We start from the raw sequence: 27,511 nt of genomic DNA on the forward strand, positions 1-27,511 counted from the left end.
GTTGGGGCTGGCAGCTGCCAGAGCAGCCACTGCTCCGAATCGGCAGCTCCCAAGCACTTCCAGGAGGCAGAGCCCTGCCAGGCATTTCCAGGAGGCAGAGCCCTTCCACCCAGCTCTCTGCAGGACTCCCAGTAACAACAAATGGGCAGCAGTGCCCCCGCGGTGATTACTCATCTTCCTGGGATGCAGGGAATCGTTGTTTCCCACCCCCCGTGCAGCTGCTGCCGCACCCACGCGCAGCCGGCGGCACCCCCGGACCCACCGCGGGTGCAGGAGGAGGGCAGCGGGCAGAGACCCCGGAGAGAGGGGGCTGGAGGGTGGGGGCTGGCACGGCCTGAGGGGAGAGCAGGCAGGAGCCTCATGTGCAAGGCGGGAGGAGTGGCAGGGATATAAAACGCAGGGATTTTGGGGAGAGTTCAAGGGGAAATGGGAGGTATTTGCTGTGTGGATGTTTTCTTCTAAAACAAGCACTGAAATGATTTGGAATGACAGTCAAACACTTGATTACTGCAGTGATTCCACCAAACCTACAGCAGCACTGTGTGAACTGCCTTTAAAAAGGAACAGGGTTATCATAGAATCATGGAATCATTTAGGTTGGAAAAGCCCTCCCAGAGCATCAAGTCCAACTGTTAACCCAGTGCTGCCAAGGTCACCATGTCTCCAAGTGCCACTTCTACACATCTGTTAAATACCTCCAGGGATGAGGACTTCACCACCCTGGGCAGCCTGTTTCTATACCTACAACCTTTTCCATGAAGAAACTTTCCCCCACCTTGCTCCAACCTCCTATCAGGGAGTTGTGGAGAGAGAGAAGGTCCCCCCTGAGCCTCCTTTTCTCCAGGCTGAGTCCCCCCAGCTCTTTTGTCAGACTTGTGCTCCAGACCCTTCCCCAGCTCCATTTCCATCTCTGGACATGCTCCAGAACCTCAATGTCTTTCTTGTCATGAGGGGCCCAAAACTGAACCCAGGATTTGAGGGCAGTGGGCAGGGCATTCCCCTGCCAGGCAGATGTGCCCAGTGCCAGGTTTGCCTGAGGTTGAGGCAGAACAGCTCATTTCACCAGTTCCTGCCAATTCCCAGCCTGACCTGCTCAGACACTGGTTCCCTGACCTGGTTTTCTGAGGAGTTCTACTCTGCACTAACTGGTCAGGGATGGGACAGGCACCCCTTCCCATCCTGATGTCAAACCCACTACCCAGCTGGGCTCCCCTGGCTGGTGCTCCCCAGGGCTGTAAGGGCTTCACTCCCTGTAGGAGTATCTTGGAGCTGATCCCATCACTGTCCAACCTGCTCTTCCAGCAGGCCACCCAGTTTCCCACTGGGTATCCTGGCTGTTAGGCCCTTAGTCCCTCTTCCAGTTTCTCCTCAATGTCTTATCAGTTGATGTAGGCAAACCATGGGCAGCCAAGCCGACCACAGCATGTGCAGCTTTCACTCCACAAGATCCAGGGACTCCCCGTTTCTGACTGATGAAGGCCAGACACAGCATTATCCAACAGGTAAGAGGAAGCACTTCTGTCAAGATCCAGTACTGTCTAACTAGAGAGAGTGAAGTCACTCTCTCTACAGCCACTGCCTTCCCAGCTACCTGAAACTTGATGGGTTTTCACCAGTAATTCCTCCTCAAGCTGTTCTCAGCAGTTTCCCACTCACCATCCCTGACTTTTTCAACTCTCAGTAATTTAGTTGTAGCTTTGTAGAGTCAGTTCTTGGAACACCCCCACAGCAGGAGCCCCTGGCGTGCCCACAGTGGGATCCCCATGGGCAATGCTGGGGACCCAGGAGATCCCAGGACTTCTGCCCACCTTCCTCCTGTCCCTGCCCAGCTCTGCTGGCCAGATCCTGCTGCTCCTGCACTCAGCATGCCTAGAAAGCACCAGAGCCTTCCCTGCATCAGAGTAATCCCAGGAAACAGTAACAGGATTTAGGGCTTGTTCATCTCAGCCCTCCTAAACCCATTTCTGCAGATAAGGGATTATCCCCAGTGTCAGCACCGAGACAATGGAGATTCAGCAGGAGAAGGCTGAGCTCCACCTGCAAAGGGAACAGTCTGGATGGGGTCTGCTGAACAGCATCCTCCTCCCCCCGGGGTCTCTGCCCCTCTCTGCCTGCACAGGCAGCACCCTGGGAAGCCACAGTGCTGGGTGGCACGGTCCATCCAGGGGGACACGGCTCCGAGGGGTGTCAGTGCAGTGACAGCCACGGTGACACAGGTGGGCAGGGCAGGGTTGGCCTCCTCGCCACGCAGACGCCAGGCTGCCACCCCTGATCCCGCTGTTTCCTTCTCCCAGCCCTTCCCAGAGCAGCACCACACCTCTGCTCCTTCACCCTCCAGTCTCCATGTCCCACTCTCCCACCACCCTGTCAACACCAAGCCTGAGAGCCAAAAGCTTTAGGAATCCCAGTCATTTTCTGGCCACGAGGAGGACAGAAGAGATGGGGAAAGGATAGGGAGGGATCCCGGCTGCTGGAAGATGAGAGAAATTCAAACACGGGGCAGAGTCAAAAGCAAGTGACACCCAGGAGTGGTGTCCCTGTGCCACCCAGCATCCCACCCTGCAGGGGCCAGCACCAGAGCAGAGCTCCTGGCTGATGCAGAGGGGCCTCTGGCTCCTCTTCTCCCCTTGGCACACAGGGCCCAGCTGGCACCAACTGCTCTGAATCCAGCAGGGAGAGGCAAGGAGATCCCAAGGCCACCATGTGCCACAGGAGGCCCCCCCAGCCCACTGTGCCCACTGCTGGCTGGGGGTGCCCTGGACTGGGGCTGAGCTCTGCCAGCCCGTGCTGAGGGGCACAGCTGCCGTATCCTCTCACGTTTTGGCTCCTTTACCTTCTTCCTCCCTTTCTTCCTCTCTCCCTGGGCCAAAAAACTCAGGCTGCAGGAGAGGGCCAGCAGCCTTGCTGTGCAGCTGGGACCACCAGCACGGCACAGCTCGGCTTGGCTCAGCTCACCCACCTGCCTGGACACCAAGGACCAGTCAAGGCTGGAAAGCACAAGGGAAGCAGGGCCAAATTCACATGCAGACAAGAGGAGAAAGCAAAGAGAGACGGGAGGGTGCCACGGGCACCAGGCAGTGATGGTCCCATGTCCCCTCACCCCCAGAGTTCCTCACCTCCTGCTCTGCCCCAAACCACCCAGGACACAGCAAGGACAGGGGCTGTGGTACCAGCCTGGGTAATGCTGCTGCCAAAGGCAGCAAAAGGCACAAAGCCAAGGAGCTACAGATCCCTCTTGCACTACAACAGGAGCAGCAGCACCTCTGGCAGCAAGGATGAGCTCCTGCTCCACAGTCACCTCTTTGCTGCCCATCACACACCAGGCTCTGGGGTGCAGCAGCCCAAAGGAGATAAAGTTTTCCAGCAGCAGTGATAACACATCTTCAGGAGTATCACTAACCACTTGGTCTAAATTAAGCCCAAAATAATTACAGAGCAGCTGATTTGGATTCTTTTTTTTCATGTTGCCATGATTCAGACTCCAGTTAATTGATATTTACTCTGCACTCCATGTGGTGGATCCCCCAGCGCTGCTCAGGGTGATGGAGCAGACAATGGGTGCTGGTGATCACGAAGCTGGAGTGTGGGGTGTGGGGAGGGGTGTGGGGAGGGCCTGCACAGGAAAAAGGAATCTCACCTGGGATAACACATGGTATGTTCAAGGAAATACAAAAGAAAAAGCCATGGAGGAACAGGAAGAGAGGACAGAGATGTCCCAGGCACCCTCACTGCAGCACTGGGATGATGAAGAGCAAGTCCATGCATCCTATTCCTGCAGGCAGCACCAGAGGGCTGGCAATGGGTGTCACCGTGCTGGGCATGACAGGGCTGTGGGAGCTTCACTCAGGTCTGTGCTGAGTGGTGGCAGTGGCCAGAGAAACTGAGGACCAGCACGAGCATCCCTGCATCCATGGCATGAGCAACCCTGGCATCCACAGTGTGAGCATCCCTACACCCACACTGTGAGCATCCACTGTGAGAGCATCCCTGCATCCACAGCATGAGCAACCACAGCCTGAGCATCCCCACACTCACAGCCTGAGCACCCCTGAAGCCACACTTGCCCCTGCTCTGCCTGCACCCCATGTCACCCACAGGATCGGTGCTGGGAGGGCTGGTTTAGAGCTGAAGGGCAGCATTTTGTCAGCTTGTTCCCAAAGACCCTGGGGAGGGCTGGACTGTCCACCCCCTGGACAGCTGTGTCCACAACCCAAATACAGCTGAGCCCCTTACACACACACAGAGGGGCCACCCTGACCCACCAGCCCTCATTCTGTCCAACACCCATCGCCTGTGGGTGCCTGAGTCCAGCACCCACTACCTGAACACAGGAAATCCCCATCCCATCCCATCCCACACAGGCAGATTCCAACTTCCAGGGGAAGTCTGAAAAGCTCCAGAAATGCTGACCAGCAGCCAGGGCCCCCCAGAAATCTTGAAGACCTTATGCCCTGGGGTACCCCAGCCCTTCAAAACCAGAGCTGGGGCAGGTGCTGGGGACTGGGAAGGCTGGGATTGTGCAAAGCCTGTGCAAAACACCTGAGCTTCTGCAGGGACCCACCAGGATGAAGCCAGAAGGGCAAACAGCTATTTAAGCTAAATATATTTGTTCTTGGGATGACGTTGGTACGAAAATCGATCGTAAACAGACTCAGGCTGTAAATAAGAAGATGGGTCCTGACCACCATCCTAGAGCAGCCCTTCAACAAGGATTACTGGCAGGAGAAACAAAACTCATCCAAGATGGAGCTGGAGCAGTGCACGCAAGGGTGACAAAAAGCATCTGTGTGACATGGGGACAGGATGCAGCCACCCGAGGCAGCCTGAGGACAGCGTGGCACTGCCACGGTGGCCATGGGCACTGTTAGCACTGCATTGCTCAGGATGTCCGGGCCAAGTGAGGTGTTGGAGACACTCTGTGGGAGCTCCTGGATCCCCTGGTAGGCAGAGGAACCCAGTCCCTGCACCAAACATTCCTCCAGTCTCCACATCACACACCAGGTCTGGTACAAGTGCAGCCAGAGCTGCACTGAGCACAAGTGCAAAGACAGGCTGAGAACACTTTCCCTTAGGGACCTGCCTGGAGGAGGGAGAAGCAGGATGCAGGGAGGCAGGATGCTGAGAGCCACGGGGGCAGATGGCACCTGCTCCCACTGTCCCCATGAGCACCTGCTCTGCTGTGGCTCTGCTGCCACACCGTGCCCTTCCCACCCCATCGAGGCTGCTGGTGGGGACCATGACATCCACCAGCTGCACTGGTGTGTCTCCCAGCCCCAGTCCCACCCCAGGAGCTGCAGGAAGCAACCAGAACCATCCAGCCTCCCTGTGCCACTCATGAGTTTGTCCATCAAAGCCGCTTCACACCTTGCCATCCAACCAGGCCAAGGGTAAGGTCCTGCACTGGGTTGGGGCAATCCCCTGTGCCAGCACAGACTGGGGAATGGATGGAGGGATGGATGGATGGATGGATGGAAAAGAAAAAAGAAAGCCAAGTGTCTCCTGGGCTGCAGCCCCAGCAATGTGGGAGGCAAGTGAGGGAAGGGATGCTCCCCCTCTGCTTCAGTCTCCTGAAACCCCCTTAGAGTTGCCTTCAGTTCTGGGGTCCCCAGCACAGGACAACAGTGTTAAACTGAATGAGGTTGGGATCAGGTTGGACACAGGGAAGAAATGTCAGACCAGGAGGGGCTGGCACAGGTTGCCCAGAGAAGCTGAGGCTGCCCCATCCCTGGAAGTGTTCAAGGCTAGACTGGACGGGGCTTGGAGCAACCTGGTGTAGAGGAGAGTGTCCCTGTCCATGGCAGGGGGACTGGAACAAGATGATCTTTGAAGGTCCCTTCCAACCCAAACCATTCTATTCACCACTTTGTGAATCTGTCCCTGCTTCAGGCCAGACCTGAGCTGGATGTGACTGGGGCAGGGACAGCTCCAATAAGGCTGCAGACAAGAGGTGAGAGCAGCAAGGTGAATGGGAGGACATGTTGCTTTGCTTTCTGCGTCCAGGACATGCCCAGACACCTTTTGTCAGGTTCCTTGCTTTGCTAGGGCTCATTTGCTTCACCACAGCTCCAGCTCCCCTTGCCTCCTTCTTCAAGGTCTGCTGAAGTCTGGGCTAGCTCTGATTTCCCATCCCAGGGAAGCTGGGACAGACAGCAGAGAGGGTGGAAGAGCAAAGAGAAGGCAGGAAAACAAAGTCAGGCTGAAACCCTTGTCTGTCCTCTCCACTGCTCCTCCCAGAGGAGCATCAATCAGTCCTGAGCCTGCAGCCTCCAACACACTACGACTGGTCTTCAAGGAAACCTCCGCCCTGCCCTGGTGGGACCAGGGACCAGGCACCAGGGGGAAAGTACCCCCAGAAAAACCACTGCATGGTGGGAAGTGGAGCTGAAAGGGCAAAAAAAGCCGTGTCCAAGGAGAGCAGCTCCACCAGAAAGCAGCTCCAGCAGCACCTGAGCAGCAGCTCCTCGGGGCACAGTGGGCTTCCCACTGGGACACACCAAAAGGAATGCTGAGACGTGAGGTTGTGCTTACAGGAGAACATAGAGATGTCTCAGAGGGGTCCAGCCAGTCCCTCTGCACCCAGACAGCTCCAAATTGCCTTTTTGGCACCAGCCAGTGCTGCCTCAACACATCAGACAGAGGTGAGCAGCTACAGTTTGTCTCCTTGCCCACCTGGCACACCTCTCTGCCAAGAAATGGTCTGCTAGGAATAAGAGAGGCCACTCTCCAAAGAACTCAAATCTCCTCCAGCAGCCAGAGAGCCAACAAAGTCACCCCGGCCCTGCACCCTGGTGTCCAACACCACCACCTCGAGCCTGCACAGCTAAAATTATGAAGCTGGAGGTCAAGTTTCACGGAACTGAACCTCCCCTTTCGTCCTGGTGTAGCTGTAATGGACCTACTTCCAGGCCTGAAATATTTACTGGGTCTCCCAAAGCCTGCGGAGATGGGCTGAGCTGACAGGCTGACGGACACGGCTTGGGATTTGAAGATTTCCGCTCCCAGAGGCGATTCATGGAGCAAACAGCATCCCTTACATAACGCAGCACCGGGAGCGAAGGAGGGCGGCCACTGGGCGGGATGTGATGCTCGGAGAGGAGGAATGGCAAAGGAATCCTTCCCGGCCACTCCAGGAAAAAAACTAAACATTATTCCACTCCTCGCTGATTGGAACGCCACCCAAAGCCACCTCCTCTGGGATGTGACTGGACCGAGGAGGACCAGTCTGCTTCCAGCACCAGGAGCAAAAACAAGCGCCTCAGCCCAACGGGAAGGATTTTAGGAACGGATTTACCAGGAGCTGTGACTCAAATCTGGAGTAGCAGCAGCAATGGTCCCAACTCAAGGAGAAACACAGCCCCTCAGCTTCCCCAGCCCCACCGTGACACTGCCCAGCTCAGCGGGGAGACCCTCCCTGTGCCCCCGCAGCCGGATGCGAGTCTGTCAGAGCCCAGGCAGGGGCTGTCACCTCACCGGCTCGGTGGCAAAGCCAGCCAGCTGCCCACCCACTGGGCTCCAAAATAAGCCCAAGCAGCAGTGGCAAGGCAGATCCAAGAACAGTCTGTGCAGCCAGAAGAGGGATCAGCGGGGAGGGGAGGGATGAGCCTTTCTGTGAGATACGGATCCAGCCCTGCGCCTCCGCCGCACGCCAGGCAGGTGGGTAAATCCAGGTCTCACACAGACACATGGACCTCAACTTCTCCTGCAACAGCAGAGCACCAAGGGCTTGCAGCTGCCTAAGCACAGACATTTAAGAAGTAGATTCCAGTGGGATTGCACCTGTGGAGTCCCTCTCCTCTACCAGTGATCCTGAAACAGCAGCAATTCACCCAGCAGCCACTACACATCCCTCCATCCATCCCTTCACTCAGTGCTCCAACAGCAACTCCAAACACTGCCCATCCATTTCCCAAATTACCAGCCCAGCTCTGTCCCAATCTTCTAAAGCCCCACTCAAAGGTTTTCCAGCTCCAGGAAGGACTTGCTGGTGGTGTTTAAGGAGTTTGTATCTCTGACAGAGAAGCTACACCCACACCAAACCAAGCTGCACAGCACATGTGCCTCCAGACAAGAATGAGAAGTCTGACTTCCTTCTGATTCCCTGGAGGAACACTTCCCATCATCTTGCAGTGAAGGTTCCACATGATGCTAAAGTGCTTAGAGATCACTAAGAAATAACTTAAGAGGGCACAAGCAGCATTCCAAATCCCTGCAGAGAGCAATGTCTTGCCCTGATGGCCATCCCAGACATCCTTCCTTGCTATTGTAAACAGCAAACATCAGTGAGTCCACCCCAAAATCAGCCTCTCACCACCTACACTTTAGTGCTCTTTGGCTCCCTCCCCCTCCCATGCCTCATGGGAACCTTGCTTCTGGATTTCCAGATTAATCTCAATAAATTCACTGCCCTGGGTTACAACAAGCTTCTGCATTAATGAGCAGGTTCTCTGCATGCTCAGGAGGAGCACAGGAGGGTGGGGGTGAGGCTGCCAGCACAGACAGACATGGACCTGGCACAGCAGGTTCAGAGGAGGCCACCAAAATTGTCCAAGGCCTGGGACAGCTCTGCCATGGAGAGGGGGTGGGAGAGTTGGGGTTGTGCAGTCTACTGGGGAGACCTTAGAGCCCCTTCCAGTGTCTAAAAGGGCTCCAAGAGAGCTGGACAGGGACTTTGGACAAGGGATGGAGAGACAGGACAAGGGGGAACAGCTTCACGCTGATAGAGGGCAGGGTTAGAGGGGATATTGGGAAGAAATTCTTCCCTGTGAGGGTGGGGAGGCCCTGGCACAGGTTGCCCAGAGAAGCTGTGGCTGCCCCATCCCTGGAAGTGTCCAAGGCCAGGTTGGACGGGGCTTGGAGCAACCTGGGACAGTGGAAGGTGTCCCTGCCCATGGCAGGGGGTTGAATTGGATGAGCTTTGAAGGTCCCTTCCAAATCAAACCACTCTGTGATTCTAAGTCTATCCACCACTGATCAGTCCTGCTGCACCACAATACTACAGAACACTGATTTCTGAATGTGTGGACTCTTCCTTTGCTGCCCAAACAGTTCTCAGCATGACAAACTGAATTCTCTACAATACCAAGGCAAGGTAACACTGTAAAACAAAACCAGAAGCACTCCCAATGTCGTGGAAGCTTCTGGAAGCCACAGCAACATCACTGCATCCTGTTCACTGCAGATCTCAGATTTTTAAATAGATTATTATGCTTTTAGGCCACGAGTGCCCTTTGCAGCCCCGAGCAGACCCTGTGCCACTGCAGCAGCCAGGAGCAGTGACAGCTCTTCCCTGAAAACCCCCAAACAGGAACACTGCAACATCTTACAGTGCAAGCACAAGAGCCTGGAGGATGATTGAGCAACAGTCTGGGACACGTGAATTCCCTCGAGAAAATCCCTCGCTTCCAGGCTTGGCTAAGGAAATTTTAGCTGAGGAGCAGCTGCCAGGAGAGGGAAGCCTGAGACAACTTAGGAAGGGCCAGTTCTTCCAAATAATTACAATATCTACTGATTTGACATGGGCTGGATGCAAGGCAATGTGTGTGCAGACGCTCTCCTGGGGCCTCTAGGAACAATTCCACCTGCAGACATGGAATTGCACTGAGCAAACGAGGAGAAGTTGATGGGAGAAGGGCAAGAGAGAGACCTGGTCTCAGCTTTCCAGCCCCCAAGCACCCCCCTGTGCCAGCCTGGGAGCACGAGCAGCACTCAGACCACAAAAGCAACACCTCTGCCAAGGACAAGGGCTTCCAGCAGCTTAGGGCCATCCTGCATGGTCAGCCCTGCAGCACCCACCACCCCTGTGACAGCACAGCTGTCCCAGTGCTGTCCCTCAGCGGGTGAGCCCAGTCAGAGTCCAGCCCTGCTCCGCAGTGCCCAGCCCTGCTCTCCCTGCACAACTCATCCCCTTGGTCCCACCCGCTCCCCAGCCAGGCATTGTAGACAACGAAGCTGGAAAGTCTCTGCTGACCCCACCACCCCCAGGGCCAGCTCCTCTGGCTTCCCTGGGAGAGCACTGGTCCCACCTGGGGACAGGGGACCTCAGCACCCACAGCTCTAACTCTGCCAGATCCCCCAGACTCTCAAGTGTTGCCACCTCTCGGGCACTGTGATCCCTAACTCTGGTTCCTGGCAACAAACCTCTTCTCAGGAACACAAGACTGGGGAAGAAACAGGTCTGGAGGAGACAGACTCTTTGGCCAGCCAGCAACAAATCATCCTCAGGACACAGAAACAAAGTTCCAAGTGCCCACCATGGGCTGCACCATTTCTGGGCCAAGCAGGTTCTGGTCCATCCATGGACCCTCCCAGGCTGCCCGTGGCAAGACAACAGCCAACCAGCACAAAAACAGCCACTTGCTCTTTCCAGCCTCCACACTGCCCCATTCCTTCAGAAATCCCCCTCTGGCAGCCTCGCTGGGCCCTCACCATCTCACAAGGTCTCAAAGCTGCCAATCACCCCTCCACCTTCTCCCCAGGCAGGTCCCGGCTCTCCTTGACCATCCAGTCCTGGCCACCTGCAGACACAAGGAATTCTGCCTGGCTCCAGCCACCCCTCAGTGCCCAGCCCGTGGGACACACGGAGGTCACTCACTCTCGTCGGGGTTGGGCGAGGCGAGGATGGCGCTGTGCTTCCTCTTCACCTCCTCCACGTTCTCCGAAATTTTGTCGATGAACCCTCGAATTTCTTCCACCTGTGGAGGCAGGCAACAAGACAGGTGGTCTGTGACAGACCTGGACTTTTGGAAAGTAGAGGGATTATTGAACCCTATCCCAAAGCAACCGTGATATGTCTGAACCACAGCAAACGTCCTCCTGGATGAATATTTTCCAGCTGGAAACTATAGGACCAGTGAGGCCATCCCAGCAGCCAGCTCTGCAGTCACAGTGGTGTGATACAGACTGTATGTCCTGTATCCTTTGTGATGCACTGAGAAACTTTGGGCATTGATATAAATCAGCATCAGATCTGACTCCCAGACTCTGCCTCTCTGCCAGAATGCTGCTGAGGCTGCACAAGGTGAGGCTGGCTCAGTCCCTCATTGTTCTTCTCTCCAGGGGCTGAGAAGCCCAGTTTGTTCCTCACTCCCCAGCCCAGGGAAGAAATGTTTCCCAGCAAATCCATGCTGGCATCTTCCCTGCACTTCTGTACTACAGGGAGACACCGGCATCGCCAAGAGGGGAAACCTCTCCTGTGCTCTCTGCCTGCCAGGCTACCCACCCTCCAGCTCTGTCTTCTCCTTTGGCTCACACCACCCCTTTGCTCATCTTCCTCCACCTGCACATCAGATTTCTCCCAGTCCCCACTCCATTGCCTGCATGGATCCACTTTAACACCCCCCACACACATGCCAAGCTAAGGGTGTGCTAAAAATCTGCATGCAGATCTTACAGCCACCCACATGCCAGAACACAACCTCTTGTTTGGGAATGGGAGGCACAAAATTAAATCAGTCCCATGCAGAGACTGCTGCTCCACAGAGGTGCTCTGGGGAGAGGTCCAAGAGCTGGGTGTGAGGCTCTCCTGCCCCCATCACCTGGGCATGCTGCCCTGGTGAGTTCTGGAGAAGCAGGAAAGCATCCATAGGGTCAGGTGAGCCCACCACAGCCTGAGGTCTGCAGGGAAGCCTGGTTCCTGATGTTCAGCACTCAGAGTATAACCCCCAAGGACCTTGAGCATCAGCTGAGCAGCACCAGCCAGGGCAGGGCTCTCATCCCTATCCCAAGTGCTGCTCCGTGACAGTGGTGGGAGCCTGGACCATGGCCCCACAACCCACTCTGACACCAGCAGAAAGGTCTGAACCAGCTTCAGAGCTGCAGTGGAGGAACAAACGTCTCACCTGCTCAAAGAACTCGTCCATGAAGCGATCCCGGTCCACGCTGACGGTGACTTCATCATCATCATCACTGTCCTTCGCCTGCAGCGACACGGAGAGAGAGAGGCATCAACAGGTGCTTCCTGCAGAGTTCACAGCTCCATTTCAGGAGCTCCTCAGGGGCATCTTCCCCTTCTCCTTTGCTCACTTACTCTCAGGGGCTGGGACAAACACCAGCCAGAGTGTGGGACACCCTGAGTACTGCCACACCAAGCACCAGGGACACTGAGAGAGCACAGAATGAACAAATCCAGAAGTGAGGGAGAGCCAAAATCCCAGCAGCCAGTGCCCCATGGCACAGCCCCCACAGCGAGCATGGGACAGGGATAAGGACACCACTGCATCCACAGGGAGCTGGAGCAGGAGCTTCATGGGCTCCCTTGGCCATGTGTGAGCACAAGGGCTCTGCAAAGAGCAGGGATGGGGAACACGAGGAATGCCACCATGGGAAACACCAGGGATGCTGCAGTGGGAAAGCACGAGGGATGTCATGATGGGAAACACGAGGGATGCTGCGACTGGGAAAACATGAGGGATGCTGTGATGGGAAAACACAAGGGATGTTGCCATAGGAAACACAAGGAATGCTGCCACGGGAAAGCACGAGGGAAGCTGCCATGGGAAACGGGGGATGCTGCCATGGGAAAGCATGAGGGATGCTGCAATAGGAAAACCATGAGGGATGCCACAATGGGAAAAACATGAGGGATGCTGTGATGGGAAAACACAAGGGATTCTGCCATGGAAAACACGAGGGATGCCACAATGGGAAAATATGAGGGATGCTGTGATGGGAAACATGAGGGATGCTGTCACTGGAAAACACAAGGGATGCTACCATGGGAAAACACGAGGGATTCTGCCATGGGAAAGCACAAGGGCAGCTGCAATGGGAAACATAAGGGAAGCCACAATGGGAGATGAGAGATGCTGAGATGGGAAAATATGAGGGATGCCATGATGGGAAAAACGAGGGATGCTGCCACGGCAAAACACGAGGAATGCTGCCATGGGAAAACAAGAGGAATGCTGTGATGGGAAACACAAGGGATACTGCCACAGGAAACACAAAGGATGCTGCCACGGGGAAGCATGGGAGATGCTGCAGTGGGAAACACGAGGGATCCTGTCGTGGGAAAATAAAAGGAGTGCTGCAGAGTGCAAGAAAGGTGGGAGCGAACAGATAATACAACAGAACTAGTAAAGCCCCAGCAGGCAAATGAGGGGTTGTCCTTGTCTGCAGAAGCATGTGTGTCACTGTCACCAGAGCTGAAAATACCTCCTGTCCCAGCGAGGCGGGGGACGCCAGCTCACAGGGGAAGGAAAAATTACAGTCCTCTGCATAAGGAGACATTTAAAAGATTATTATCCAAAGCAGCTACGTGATGGAGGGAAATGGAAAATTAACAGGCTGGAAAAGTTCCTTCTTCCTCCATCCTCACAAGAGAGACGTAGGCAGTGGAATGGAGATTTAAGACAGGACTGTCTCTGCCCATCTCATAATGGTCCCACTTTTGCAGACAGTTACACGTCACCCTGTGGCCCCTCCACACTTTGCAGAGAGGCAGCCACTACGGTCTGCAGAGAGATGGCTCTTACTTTGAAATAGGGCAGATGAAATATCTATCCTTCCTCCTAAAACTGCCTTTTCACCCTACGGTGACTGATTTGGGCTCACCCAGAGGAGACCTCAGCTCTCAGCCTTGCCACTGCTCGTGGCACCCTTTGCCTGGATAACCCATTCATGCTTCTCCCATTCATGCTTACCCAGAGCCCACATGATCAGAGTTGCCACTATTCCAGTGAAAATCTCACCCTGACAAGGGAAAGCAGGCACGTTGCTGCCCTTATCCACCACTCTGTGGGCACAGAAGACTGTTCCCTAAAGCCCAGAATTTAGAATTTGCCCATTTCGGGTACAGTACCCCAGTGGGGCTGGGGCATGGCCAAGGCCACCAGCCTGGGAACAGGTTGGCACACTTAAGAGTTTGATGGCCACCACTAACTCATGTCCCCAGGTGTCACATCTACACATCTGTTAAATCCCTTCAGTGATGGGGACTCCACCACTGCCCTGGGCAGCTGTGCCAGGGCTGGACAACCCTTTCAGTAAAGAAATTTTCCCAATATCCAACCTAAACCTCCTCTGGAGCAACTTGAAGTTATTTCCTTTCGTCCTGTCCCTTGTTCTATGGGAGGAGAGCCCAATCCCCCCCTGGCTCCACCCTCCTGTCAGGGAGTTGGAGAGAAGACAAGGTTCCCCCTGAGCCTCCTTTTCTCCAGGCTGAGAACCACCCCCCAGCTCCCTCAGCTCCTCCTCAGACTTGTGCTCCAGACCCTGATCCAGCTCCATTGCCCTTCTCGGGACACGCTCCAGCCCCTCAATGTTTTTCTTGGGAGTGAGGGGCCCAAAATGGACCCCAGGATTTGAGGTGCCCCAGCAGTGCCCAGCACAGGGGGACAGTCCCTGCCCTGGTCCCACTGGCCACATCAGTGCTGGTTCAAGCTGGGGCCATACAGGCCCTGCAGCAGACACTGCCCTTTGCATCAGGCAGAACCCAGCTCCTTCCCTGAAGCTTTTTGCATTCAAAATTCAGCAGCAGTTTGCTCTCACACCAAGTCCACACCATCTCTCCCACCTCCAGCTGTCACAACACGAGCACAGCTCGGCTCTGGGCAGAGCTGGATGCACAGCCACATCCAACAGCTCCCACACCTCCCCAGGGCCAGGGGCAGGATCTGGCTGTGGGCTCTCTTACACCCCTCCTGCACCCTGGTGTCACCAAACAGCCCTGTCCCTCCTCCTGTCCCATGTCAGTGCTGCTGCAGCCTCTCAAACCCATCTGAACCCAGTGACAGTTGTCAGCCCCCATTCCAGCCCTGCTGCTGGCTGTGCCATTCCTTCAGCCAGCAGTGAGCCAGGATGTAAGATCAGGTCCACCTGGGGTCAAAAACTGGTCCCAGAGCAATGCCTACACACACTCCATTGCTCCTGGAGCATCCCAAGCATTCCCCCAGCACCCACAGCACGTGGGCAGCAGGGCTCACCATCGAGGAGGTCACAGAGCATCATCTCCTAAAGCTAGGAAGGATGTCTGCATGGATGGATTCTTGCTACGGGGATATAACCACCATCCATGTTCACATTCCAGTTTACACATCACTTGGAACCCCACGTGGTTTGTGCTGTGCTTGATTTTAAGCATGGACTGCCTTTGATGAAGGTGGGTGGTGCCCAGGGCCCCCCGGATGGGCAGTTACAACACACACCGCCAGCTACACCCCTGCAAGGACCTCAGACATTGCCAACAGATGCTCAGGACACACGTTGTGAGTTATGGAAGATGCAGCTGCCAACACAAACACCGCCCTGGACACACCTGCCCTCAGGTCAGAGGATCTTTCTTCCCCCCCATCCTGCTCAGCCTCTCCACGTCAGGGACAAGGACATCCCCACCAGCACCCACAGATGGGGGGACACACGTCCTGGCAGCAGCCTCTGCCACCTCATCATGTGCCCAACAGGATGGTCGTCTACAGGAAGGAGTCAAAGGAAAGATGGCTGGGAGCACCCTGTGGAGATGGATAGGGGATACTGGTGGATGACAAATGGGACATGACCCAGCCATGGGCACTGGCAGCCCAGAAAGCCAAGTGTGTCCTGGGCTCATCCCAGCTGTGTGGGCAGCAGGTGAGGGAGAGGATGCTCCCGCTCTGCTCGGCTCTCCTGAGAACCCCTGAGCTGCCTCCAGCTCTGGTGGCCCAGCAAAAGACTGGTGTTAAACTGAGGGTACAGTCAGGTCGGACCACGACCAGGGCTGGTGAGGCCCTGGCACAGGTTGCCCAGAGAAGCTGTGGCTGCCCCATCCCTGCAAGTGTCCAAGGCCAGGTTGGATGGGGCTTGGAGCAACCTGGGACAGTGGAAGGTGTCCCTGCCCATGGCAGGGGTGGTGGGATTGGATGATTTTTGAAGGTCCCTGCCTACCAAACCTCTCTGTGATCCCATAAAAGCCCCCTCCTAGGGCAAGCAGGGTGGGACGCATCAAGGAGCCTCTGCAGCCCTGTACAGGAAAAGGCACCTCCAACACAACTTCCCCCAAGCCTATCCAGTTTTCCTTGCCATCATTCTGGCAAGATCTTAATTTGCCAGAATTCTGAGCCCATTTCTGAAGCCTGTGCGGAAAGTAATCCCACCATTAACTTTAAACACAGGCCTGTACTGTGACCACACAGGCCAGAGATGGGCAGCAGAGGAAGGGTAGCAGGACCCCACACTGCCCACCAAGATGCTCCTCTCCTTGTCATCTCTTGCCTGTCCCTTCCACAACCAAAACAGTCCTGGCTCATTGCTTGAAGGGTGCCACATCCCTGCCTGGTCCCATCCCTGCTGCCCACAGCACCCTGCCAGACTCAGAAATCCGAAAGGAAGGGAATCCACCTCCCAGGGAAGGGGTTTCTGCCAAAGCCAGGCACAGCCTGGTCGGAGGCACTCGTGGTTGAAGGCAGCTCACCCCCGGGCACACAGGGGCTGACTGACAGGCAGGGAGATGTTATTTAGGGCAGGGAGATGTTATTTAGGGTAGGCACTGGACAGGGGGAGCGGCACAAAGCCCAGCCGGGAGCCCCGTGAAGAGGAAATTACACGGATGGAGCCTGCTGGTCAGGAGGGCACGTGTCACTTGTCATTTCGGGCTGGAGAAGGGCACCATCTGTCCAACCCACGTCACTGGAAACACCCTCGGTGCCACACTGCCTCAGACCCCCTGCTGTCAGGCACATCACCAGGCCCCACTGCCTCGATCCCCCAAGCCAGGGAGGCAGCAGCTGAGGAGTGACCAGGACTGGAGGAGGAGGAGGAGATGCCACTGGGAGAGTTCATGGGATGCAGGGCACTGAAGGATCAGCTGCTCCCAGCATCTCCCTCCACACCAGGGTTCACTCCAGGCACGCTGCCAGCCCTCACAACTCTCACCCCAATCTTTAAGTGTCCCCCCATGCACTGCTGCCAAGGTAGGAACGAGACTAAAACGTTACAAAGGAAACCACAAGCATCCACACAGCCGACAGCGTTTTGGCCTCATGCACCCCAGCTGTGAGCATCCCAGGTTTCTAAAGCCACATGGAAAGCTCCTGTCTCAGTCAAAACTATCCATGGATGATGCTCAGCATAAGCAGCAAACAATTCCCAAGCCTGGGCTTGCTCACCAGCGACAGGTGAGGAGCATCACTCCTAACACTGGGCACAGTGCCCCTCCACTCCTGCCTCAGGCACTGTCAGGCAGCACCAGGATCCTGGGGCTCCAGGCTTTGCTCCTACACAGGGTAGGTGAGGATGACCCTTTTTTTATAAGGTTTTTATTCCTCCAGCCCACTGGAGGCCAAGCAGTGGGCACCATGCCAGCAGCAGGGACAGCTCAGGGATTTGCTGCCTCCCTGGCACTACTGGCACCAGGAGCAAGATGAGGAGGGCAGGTCAGGCAGAGCTCCTCCGGCAGCTTTCAGGGCCTCACAGAGTTCAAGGTGCCCTCCACAGGAGCTGAAATCCCAAGAGGAGGCAGAGCAGAGCTGTGATACCCTCCCTGACAAAGCGGAGCAGCGTGTGGGAAGACGTCCAGAGCCCTGGAGCATCCCAGCTCTGTGGGTTTTGCAACCAGCACACTGCTAATAAATGTATAACCGGGCAGATCACATCCCTGTGGTTCCAACCCGCCCTGTTCCCTCCGCAGGCACTTTCTGGAAAGGCAAAGCAGCACAGACCACCTGAAAAAACTTCATGTCTGCTCTCCTCCGAGCAGCAAAGGTGGCAGGACAAGCTGTGCAGGGTCTCTGTCATTTCAGCAGTGGCCACACGCAGCCTTTGAGCTCCTGTCCTCTCCTGTCAGCGCTGCAGATGAATTTCACCGTGTCCAAATGCATCCACAGAGAGGGAGAAGGCAGCAGAGCCAGGGCAGAGGAGCAACGGGCTTGGTTACTGCCAGGCATATCTGCACCCAGGGGATCGTGCTGACCCCTGGCATATCCCTCTGCCAAGCCCTGCCTGCACCCTTTCCTAGGAAACATCTGTGCCCAAACAGGCAGTGAGCCCTCATCCACCTTTAGCACCCCACAGGGCTGGGGGCTCCCACCACGCCACCTGCCATCCCCACCAGAGACACGGCAAGCCTCACAAAAGCACAATGGAAGGAAAAAGCCACACCAGCTGCCACCCCCTTTTTAGGGACCGTTCAGTGAAGCACAGAAAGGCCTCATCCCCACGCTGCAGGATGCTGCTCGCCGGCTCCGCTCCCAGGCTGCATCTGTTTGTTTTTATTTACGGACACCTCCGCGCGGCTCTGCCCAGCCGGAGAGATTCCAGCCATCTGGGCTTGACTCGCTGTGCAAAATGCCGCCCTTCCCGTGCCGAAGCCGGAGCGCCGCGGGACGCGCGGCACAGGATGCTCCCGGGAGCTGCCTCCGAGCAGCCGTGGGTCGTGTCCCCGCACAGAGCAGCACACGGGGGTCCCACCCCCAACACCAGTTGCCTCGTTTCCCGTGTCCAAGCCCCCCCAGCCCAAGGCATCGCTGCCGGCAGCGGGAGCTCCCACGGCAGCTCGTTCCAACGTGCGGCTGCGCAGGGAAGGACGAGGTCAGAATAACTCAGCGGCACAGGCATCTCTTCTCAGCCATCTCGCAGAGCCTACAGGACACGTAGGAGAGCGTATGGATGCCCAGATCCCCGGAAACATCCCAGCCCGGCTCTGCGATGCTCGGCAGCACCAGGGCAGCTCAGCACAGCCTCGCCTGAACGAGCCCCAGCGCCTCCCAGCCCCTCACCCTGGGGCTGCCCTGACCCCCCACACCTCAGGGTTTGCTTGAGGGGTCTGCAGCAGCCAAAACAGGCCCTCCCCCAGGACCTCCAGGGCTGAGGTCCTGCTCCAGAGGGTTTTCAGGGAGGTGGTGTCAGGGCTGAGGGTGAGGACTGACAGAGGGTCTGCTCCTGAGAGAGAGCCCTAGAGAGCTGAACGACTTGACAGCACAATTTAAACTACCTCCAGCCTCAGCCCTTTCTGCAGACTATATAGTACAGCTGTGCACCGTGATAAACTGGCCATTCCATGGCACACAGGCCCCAACTCAGCTATGTCCAATTCCAATATTAAATCTAGCTGGCAGCCTGTCACCAGTGGTGTTCCCCAGGGATCAATGTTGGAGCCAGTCCTGTTTAATGTCTTTATCAATGAAGTGGATGAGGGGATCAAGGGCACCCTCACACTGAGTTGGGTGGGATGTCGAGCTACTGGAGGGCAGGAAGGCTCTACAGAGGGATCTGAACGGGCTGGCTCGATGGGCCAAGGCCACTGCATAAGGTTCAACAAAGGCAAGGGCAAGTGCCAGGTCCTGCACTTGAGTCACAACAACCCCATAAATGCTCCAGGCTGGGGGCAGAGGGGCTGGGAAGCTGGGAAAAGACCTGAGGGTGCTGGCTGACAGTGGCTGAACATAAGCCTTAAGTTACTCCAAGGGAGGTTTAGGTTGGATATTGGGAAAATTTCTACACTGAAAGGGCAGTCAGGTTGCCCAGGGTAGCGGTGAAGTCCCCATCCCTGCAGGGATTTAACAGACATGTAGGGACTTGGGACATGGGTTAGTGGTGGCCTTGGCACCACTGGGGTAACAGTTGGATCTTAGAGGGCTTTTCCAAACTAAAACTCTCTATAACTCTTATATTCACCAAAACCAGCCCGTACTTCCCACTGACAACTTTTTTATGAATAAAAGTCCAAAGCACAAATGACTTCAGCATTCAGCAACATCTGCATGAGTCAGGAGGTGTTTCAAATTTCCAACGCTAGCAGCGCAAGGGAGAACATGATTTCCAAGAGTTTTGTCCTTAGGTGTTGGCTTTCACTGCTGCAGAATCACATTCACAGGCTTTGGCACAAAGCCCAACCTTTTAATCAGAGCCCTGGTCACTCTTAAACTCAGTTTTAGAAGCAAGTAGGTAAAATTCCATTAAACTCTGAAGAACAAGTGACAGAGGTGACAGAGGTGCCACCGATCCTGGAGAGGGCAAGGAGCTGAACTCACTGACCTCCTCCTGTAGTTCTGGAATGTGGACAGCACCATGGACAGCTCCCACAGCTGTGTCACCAGGATCAACACATGAAAATCAAGGGAGTCTATAAAATGGCAATCCTTCAAACGCCACTGCACCACCTACAAAAAGGCACTCATGGAATGTGTTGGTTTGGAAGGGACCTTCAAGGATCCTCCAGTCCAATCCCCCACCACGGGCAGGGACATCTTCCACCAGGCCAAGTTGCTCACACGGTCATGAACGCTCAAAGATGGGAATGACACTTCTTTGGTGCTCTTGCCTAGACCCCGTAAAAGAACCCCAGCACCATCCAGGTGGGACACTGATACTCCAGAAGGCAAACATCCTCTGGAAAACCAAAACTAACAGTTGTTTCATACACAAACCCGAAGTCTGACAGGACTAGAAGGAAGACCAGCAACGGCAGATAAAGACAGAGTTCATATTAACAAACCAGCAGCACAGAGCACAGCAGGAGCGCTGCAGGATGGAAACGGCCACAGCAGCAGCGAGCTCCTGAAAACTCACAGGACAATGTGAGCAGAAGACTTTATTTTTTAGTTAGTTCCCATGAAAAGAAAGCTGAGTCTGTAAGTATCCACTAGAATCTCAAACACTGCACTGTTAACAGAAAGCTCAGCCTCATCCTGCAGATTTCATCACTGCGTGGCCAGGTCTGTCCCCTGCTCCTGGGGTGGACACCCAGGTGCCAGCAGCAGGGAGGAGGAACCTTCTCCAGTAGAAGGAGAATGCTGGCCTAAGAGCAAAGGAACACAATTTGTGCAGGAGATTTGGAATTTTACAACCCAGTCAGGATCCGGTCTAGTGGAAGATGTCCCAGCCCATGGCAATGGGGTTGGATGACACGGTCTTTGAAGGTCCCTTGGCAACTGAGGGGAAGCTTTTCCTTATCCTGAGCTCTCCCCAGCTGCTGCAGCAGAAGGACTTCCCATTCTCCTCTGGATGCCTCCAAGGACACTTTTTGGCCATCAGATGTCTTGGGCTCCACTCACTACTTCCAGCGCTCCTGCAAAAGGTGACGGAGGAAGAGACTCTCCTGCCTGGGGACAGTGGCTGCATCGCCACGGGAAATACTCAGAGCATCACTGAAGAAGGCTGAAAGTTGCTTCAGAATATCTCTTATGTGGGACCTGAGCACTCAGAGGTCTGTCTGCTATGGCTGCCCCATCCCTGGAAGTGTTCAAGGCCAGGCTGGATGGGACACAGAGCAATCTGGTCTACTGGAAGGTGTCCCTGCCCATGGCAGGGCATTGGAACAAGATGATCTTTGAATGGTCTTTCCAACCCAAACCACTCTGTGAACCCACGACACACCACAGCCTGTCCCCTGCTCACAGACAAAATTCTGCTCCCTGGTTTGGGGGGCAAGGCAGCATTTCCAACACCTGCCCTGTCCCGGGCCACTGCAGACAGAGGCTCAGGCAGCCTGTGGCACGTCGCCCCTGCCCTCTCCCCTTCTTCCAGCTCAGCAGAACTTTCTACTCCTCCTGCTTCCAGACTTGCCTCATTTCATATTTCTTCTAAGCAGAGACAGCCCCGCTGGCTTTGTGCCTGGTCTGGTCCTGACACAGCATCGCTCCGTCTCTGTTTCCCGTGCCATCCTCCGCTCGCCTTCCCCTCCCCACACTTCTCCTGTAGGATCATCCTGCAGACTCCACGGTCCAAGGACACTCAGCAGTCCCCTGACGCAGGTGTGCTCAGGTCACCCAGAGCCAGGACAACACTGCACACTCTGTCTTCCTGGGTCTTCCACTCGGGCTCACTCACCTCCTTTTTGCTAATACACGTAATTTTCTGGAAGTAGCAATTTATCACAGTACTTAGCTTAATGAGCCTTACTGTACATGTTCTGCCTGTAGTGATAATTTTGCATATTTCCTGAGAAATCTTGTTAACGGGGAGATACATGGCAAAACAAACATTTGTACAGCTTCCGAGCAGCTCACACACAAAGACACTGCAATTAAAACAACGAGACTGAAGCCCTTTGGCTCCAGCCCTCTCAGACATCCAGCGTGCAGACAACATATCAGGATGCACTTATCCCTCTTATCAGTCTTCAGCGCCCACAGATTGGCACCAGGCCTCAGGAGACCAAGAGTATTCCTGCGTTCACGTTGACTTCAGTGGGATCACCAAATCCCCACGCACCAGACCTGACATTTCCCAGCACACACCAAGGGACCTTGGGGCTCAGCGTCCCCTCTGAGGTCTGTCTGTCCCCCAAACCCCCATCCATCACCCTGCCAGTCCCGTCCTGGGCTGGGGACATGACACACCACCCAGAGCTAATCCAGAGGCTGGGCTTTGCCTGCTGCCATGTTTAATGCACATCAAAGGGTTTTCTCAATTTTTGCCTTGCCCTAACACCATGTGTGCCTGCTGCTGCAAACCATGTCCCTACGGCACAGGGACACTCAGGACCCCACAGACGCTGGGGAGCACAGGAGCATCTCACACGAGAGCGTGCAGGGCTCATCTACACCCCTCCTGTCACCTTCCTCCGTGCCTGGCTGACACCCCCAGGAGCGAGGACTCACCGGTGTCTCACCCCATCCCACCCCACGGCCCCGCGGAAGCAGACAAAGCAGCTTCCCTGCCCTGGAGCCTGTGGAATGGGCCATGCTCCAGGGGCAGCCACAGTGCACGACCTGCCAGGGCAGCTCTGCTCCTCCCGGCCCCAAAAACTGAGCGTTTGAGCATCAGGCGAGCCCAGGCGGAGCGGGCTGCGGACACGCCACACCGAGCCACCGGCTGTCACCCGCCACGTGACAGCCCCACTCCCGGCCGGGAGGCACCGACAGCAGCTGAATTATTTACGTGACCCTTGTGGCTGAACAGGAGAGCTCGGAAGCACGTAGGGCAACCGAGAGGGTTAAGAAAGGGGAGGAAGACGGCATTTAAACAAGGAAATATATCTCTGTGTCTCTAAGGTCTGGAGGGTTTTCTGCTGCGGGAATGGGGGGGGAGGGGGGGGGGTCTGGAAGAGATGGAGACAGACAAGACCCGACTTCTGCAAACAGCAACTGTGGTTGACTTCACATTTGTGTCCCCGGGAGAGAAAGCCTCAGTGGGAGCAGCACAGCATTAATGGGAAGGGATGGAGTGGGGTCTGGCTGTGGGTCCTGGGGCAGCGCTGAAGATCTCACTGCCGCAGGAGGGGACAGGGCGGATCCACGGAGCTGGACCTGGAGCCCACCTCGCTTCCTCTCTGTTTTTATTTTTAACACCCACCTCCCACAACTCCCACAGGCAGGAGCTCAGAGCAGGGACGTGGCTGGCAGGAGCTGGGGAGGGCAGTGTCATGGCACAAACACACGGGCGTCACTGGAGAAAGGCACCCAAAAACAGCTGCTGGAGGGGAGTGATGGGCTCAGGAGGAAAGGACCCCAGAAAAAGGTGTCCCTACCCACAGCTGGGTAGTTCGAATTGTATGGTTCCTTCTAACCCAAACCACTCCGTCATCCTATGACACTGGCACATTTCCCTCACTTCCCCCCGCTCTCAAAACATCGTTCATAATTATTTTACCATTTGGACCTGTGTCACACCCTGGAAATCCCAATGTCTCATCCAAACAGCTGCCAGGACGTCCCTGGCAGGACGGAGCAGTGTGGGACCCTCAGAGTCCTGCACACACACACACCATGTCATCGGGGTTGCTTTTGGGGGTGTTGGGAAAGGGGACCAGCTCCAGCCCCGCTCCAGATAGGTAGGAAAGACCACCCCTGGCCACAGCTGTGGCATCTACACAGGGGCAGCTGTGAGCAAAGCTCTGCTCGGCCTCATCCCAGGCATCCTGCATGGCCCATCCTCAGCTGCTCTCCTCCACAAGAGGACATGTTTCGGCCATAAGGTAAATTTCCTGTCCCTGGTTCAGAGCAGGCCTGGGGACACGACCCCCACCAAGGGCACTGGATAAGCTCCAGTGAGTCTGATCCCAACCGGAGCCCGAAGGTTCAGAAAAGAGCTGGGATTAGCATTTTGAATTTCAAGTACCATTTTAAAAATCCCATTAAGACATGGAGCTCTTGTTCTGCACAGCAGTGACCGCCCTGCATCCCCTCCTCTGCTCCAACAATGCCAACTCTTTTTATATTAATCCTTCTTTTTTATCATCCCTGGCAGAATTTAGACACTGCATTAATACAGAAAGAAGCGGACCAGGCTATTAATGAGGCAGCACAGAGAAAACAAGCCCAAACGCTCCTGACTCTCTGTCCACTGCAGCATCTCGCTCCTCCCTGGTGCCCGCCACCACAGGGGCTGTAAATCCACACTGCAAATCCACGCTGCCCACACGCTGCCCCGCTCCCTGCAGCTCTGCCAGAGGAGCACCCACTCAGATCCGGGGCATCCGGATGCTGGAAAGCAGACCTCCATCCCCAGGAGCCCCCCGGGAAGGATGCTGCACCCTCAGCATGAGGTTGATGAATAAGGAGCAGCAGCGGGAGTGAGGCGAAAACACGTTTTATTTTTCTTAAGGCGTATTTAAAGGAACGGAGAGATTTTAAAATACTCCATGGCATCACTTCTCAGCCAGCACCGGCTGCCAAGAGGACATTCACGAGGCTGGTTTTTACTATTATTATTAAAAAGCCTATTTTCCAATCCCATTTCACAGCCTGCGCTGGTGGTGGAGACAGAGCCCCATGTTTGGGTGCTTTCCAGGCAGAGCGGGGGGGAGCGGGGGGGCAGCTGTTCTTTATATAGCCCCTTCATATAGCCCCTTCCTCCTCCGGCATCCACAGCCACCCCTGGGCATCCACAGTCACCCCTCGCCATCCACAGCCGCCCAATCACCCCGGCAGTCACCCCATTATCCCCAACAGCCACCCCCTCGGTCCCTTGCTGGCGTCACCCCAGCTCCATCCTCCTGTTGTTTTCCAGACCGAGCCAAACTCCCGTCCGAGCGATGCCGGTGGGATCCCTGCGGGACAGCCAGCTTGGCCACCCACAGCCGTCCCCACTGCCCCCCGCTGCACGGCATGGTCCCCCCCGCCAGGGACAGATCCCTCCTCGCTCCCAGGCAGCCCCGATGGTGAAGTAATTAAAAAAACACCAAGAAAAAGCAGCAGAGCGAGGGCCGGGGGGTGACACGGGGTGGCGCCCCGGGATTTAGGGTTCTGCGCCCCCGGCCACCCCCACTGCTCCCACGCGTGGGCGGCAGCACCCCCACGGCCCCGTGGGGAACGAGGAGGGGTCCGGGTCACGGACACGGGGGGCACCGGGGGGCTCCTCCAGGGATGCTCCACGCGCAGCCGCCGCCTCCTCCCACCGCCCGCGCCCCGGGACCGCGGGGGGCTCGGGGGCTCCGCGGGACCCGGCACCGGCTGCGGCCGCACCGACGCCCCGCGGACACCCCCGGTCACGGCACGGGGGGGGCAACGGCCGGTCCAGCGCGGGGCAGCGCCCCGGGGCGCTCCCCGGCCCCGCCGCAACGGCCGCGACGGAGGATGAACACGCAAAACGGGAGCGGAGCGCGGCGGGCGCGGCACGGCCCCGGGGGGAGCGCGGCACGGCCCCGGGGGGAGCGCGGCACGGCCCCGCCGGCAGCCCCCGCCCGGCCCCGCACCGGCCCCAACACGCGTCTGTATCCGGTCTGCCCGGAGCGATGCCGCTCAGCCGCCGCGGCCCCCGGCACCGCGCAGATCGGGTCCCCCACCGGGGCAACGCCAGGGGGAACCGGAGCGGCCCGCGATGGTAGAAGAGACCCCGCTCCCGCCGCGACACCCCGGCGATGGCCGGGGGGGGGCTCAGCCCCGGCCCCCCAGCCCCCGCCCAGCCCCGCTCGCCGCCGCTCGGGGCACGGCCCGCGGAGGGGGGGCCGGGGCGGCGGCGGGCGGTCCCCGATGGCGGCAGAGCGCTGCCCGCATCCCCCGCGCCCCTCCCGGCTGCGCCCCCCACTCACAGCGCGCAGCTCCCCGGTCCGGTCCTTCATCCTGCCCCGCCGCCGCCGCCGCTGGGAACGGCCGGAGCGGGGAGGGGCGCGCGCCGAGCATGCGCGGAGCGGGGCGGGCGGGGCGGGGGGGACACCGGGGGGACACCGACGGGGTGGGGGGGACGGGCGGGGGGGACACACACCTTGGGGTCACACACACCTTGGGGTCACACCGCGCGGTCACACTGCGGGGAGGAGGCGCGTGGGGTCTCACATCGCGGGGAGGCGACCGGGGGGGCACAGCTGCGGGCGGGTGTCACCGGGGGACCGGGGGGGGACGGCACACCGAGGAGCACGTGATGTGTCCCTCTTGCGGGTCACAGCCAGGGGAACTCACACCTGCGGGCGTCACATCTCGGGGGTCGCACTGGGAGGGGTCCGCGCGCGGAGGTCGCAGCTGCGGGTCGCACCCAGGGGACCTGACACTTGGGGGAGTCACGTCTGGGGGGGGGGAGTGTCACACCTGAGGAGCCCACAGGAAGAAGTCACATCTGGAAATAACGTCGGGGGATATGGCACCTGGGGAGGCCACACCTGTGGGACGTCACATCAGGGTGCTCTCAGGATGTAGGGGGGGCGCACAGCAGGGCAGCCCCAAGGGCAGGGTCACCCCTGGGTGTCACTGCGGCAGTGGCAGCACCGGGGCTGGGGGTCCAACAGACACTACGGTTTGGGGGCACCAGCAGGAGGGGCTGGCCCTGACCCCCAGCCTGGGGTCAGGCAGGGGATGTTGGGGGGACTACCCTGGGGACCCCAAACCCAGGTTTGCAGGGAGCAGGTGCCAGCAGGGCTCAAACAAACGCTGCCAGTTTGCTGCTTTTGGGGAAAATGGCAGCGTTGGGAGACACCCCTGTGCCCCCTCTTTCCCCGGGACAGAGAGGAGCGGGATCTCACACAGCCGGGGCCCGCAGGTTCCTGCAGGTCCTGTAGCCAGCGGATCCAGCCGCAGGGCCACCGGTCGCAGCTCTGGCAGCCCGGCACGTGTCCAGCATCCCTGGGGTGCCCAGTGCTTGGGTACCCCCGGTGCAGAGGCTGGGGTCTCCCCCTCGGGTGTTGCGGCCAAACCCGATGCAGCTCACCCCTCCCAGCCCCGCACACAGCCCTGATCACCCCGCACAGTCCCTCAGGGCTCTGCTCACCCTGCACACAGCCCTGTTCACCCTGCAAAGTCCCGCGCACCCTGCGCTGTCCCGCAATCCCCCTAGCCCCGCACTGTCCCGCACACCTCGCACTGCCCCGTATGGCCCCCTCACCCCACACACAGCTCCGCACACTCCTCACTGTCCCGCATACCTCGCGCTGTCCCGCACCCCCCTCTCACCCCACACTGTCCCGCATTGTCCCGCACACTCCACACTGTCCCGCATCCCCCTCTCACCCCGCACTGTCCCGCACACCCCGCAGTGTCCCACACACCCCGCACCCCCCTCACTGTCCCGCACCCCCCTCACTGTCCCGCACCCCCCGCACCGTCCCACACTGTCCCGCACCCCCCGCACTGTCCCGCACCCCCCGCACTGTCCCGCACTGTGACCCCTCCGCGGGTGCGGGTCCCTCTCTGGGACGTGGCGCCCCCTCGCGGCCTCAGCGGGGACGTGC

General features: G+C 57.4%; 1 protein-coding gene across 1 annotated transcript in view; it reads right to left on the bottom strand.

Annotated features, from left to right (window-relative positions):
- Positions 1–25,978, bottom strand: part of STX1A (syntaxin 1A) — a 66,191-nt gene extending 40,213 nt beyond the window's left edge. The window contains exons 1-3 of the mRNA XM_039389271.1: positions 25,883–25,978; positions 11,838–11,915; positions 10,592–10,691 (exon numbers count right to left, since the gene is read on the bottom strand). Of these exons, the coding sequence (XP_039245205.1) occupies positions 10,592–10,691; positions 11,838–11,915; positions 25,883–25,912 (208 nt within the window). The 5' untranslated portion in view covers positions 25,913–25,978. The remainder of the gene's footprint in view (positions 1–10,591; positions 10,692–11,837; positions 11,916–25,882) is intronic.
- Positions 25,979–27,511: the final 1,533 nt, after the last annotated feature.

The sequence above is a fragment of the Pipra filicauda genome, unplaced genomic scaffold, assembly GCF_003945595.2.
Source record: "Pipra filicauda isolate LSUMZ 115617 unplaced genomic scaffold, ASM394559v2 scaffold71_size5581439_pilon, whole genome shotgun sequence".
In the NCBI taxonomy this organism is placed as follows: domain Eukaryota; kingdom Metazoa; phylum Chordata; class Aves; order Passeriformes; family Pipridae; genus Pipra; species Pipra filicauda.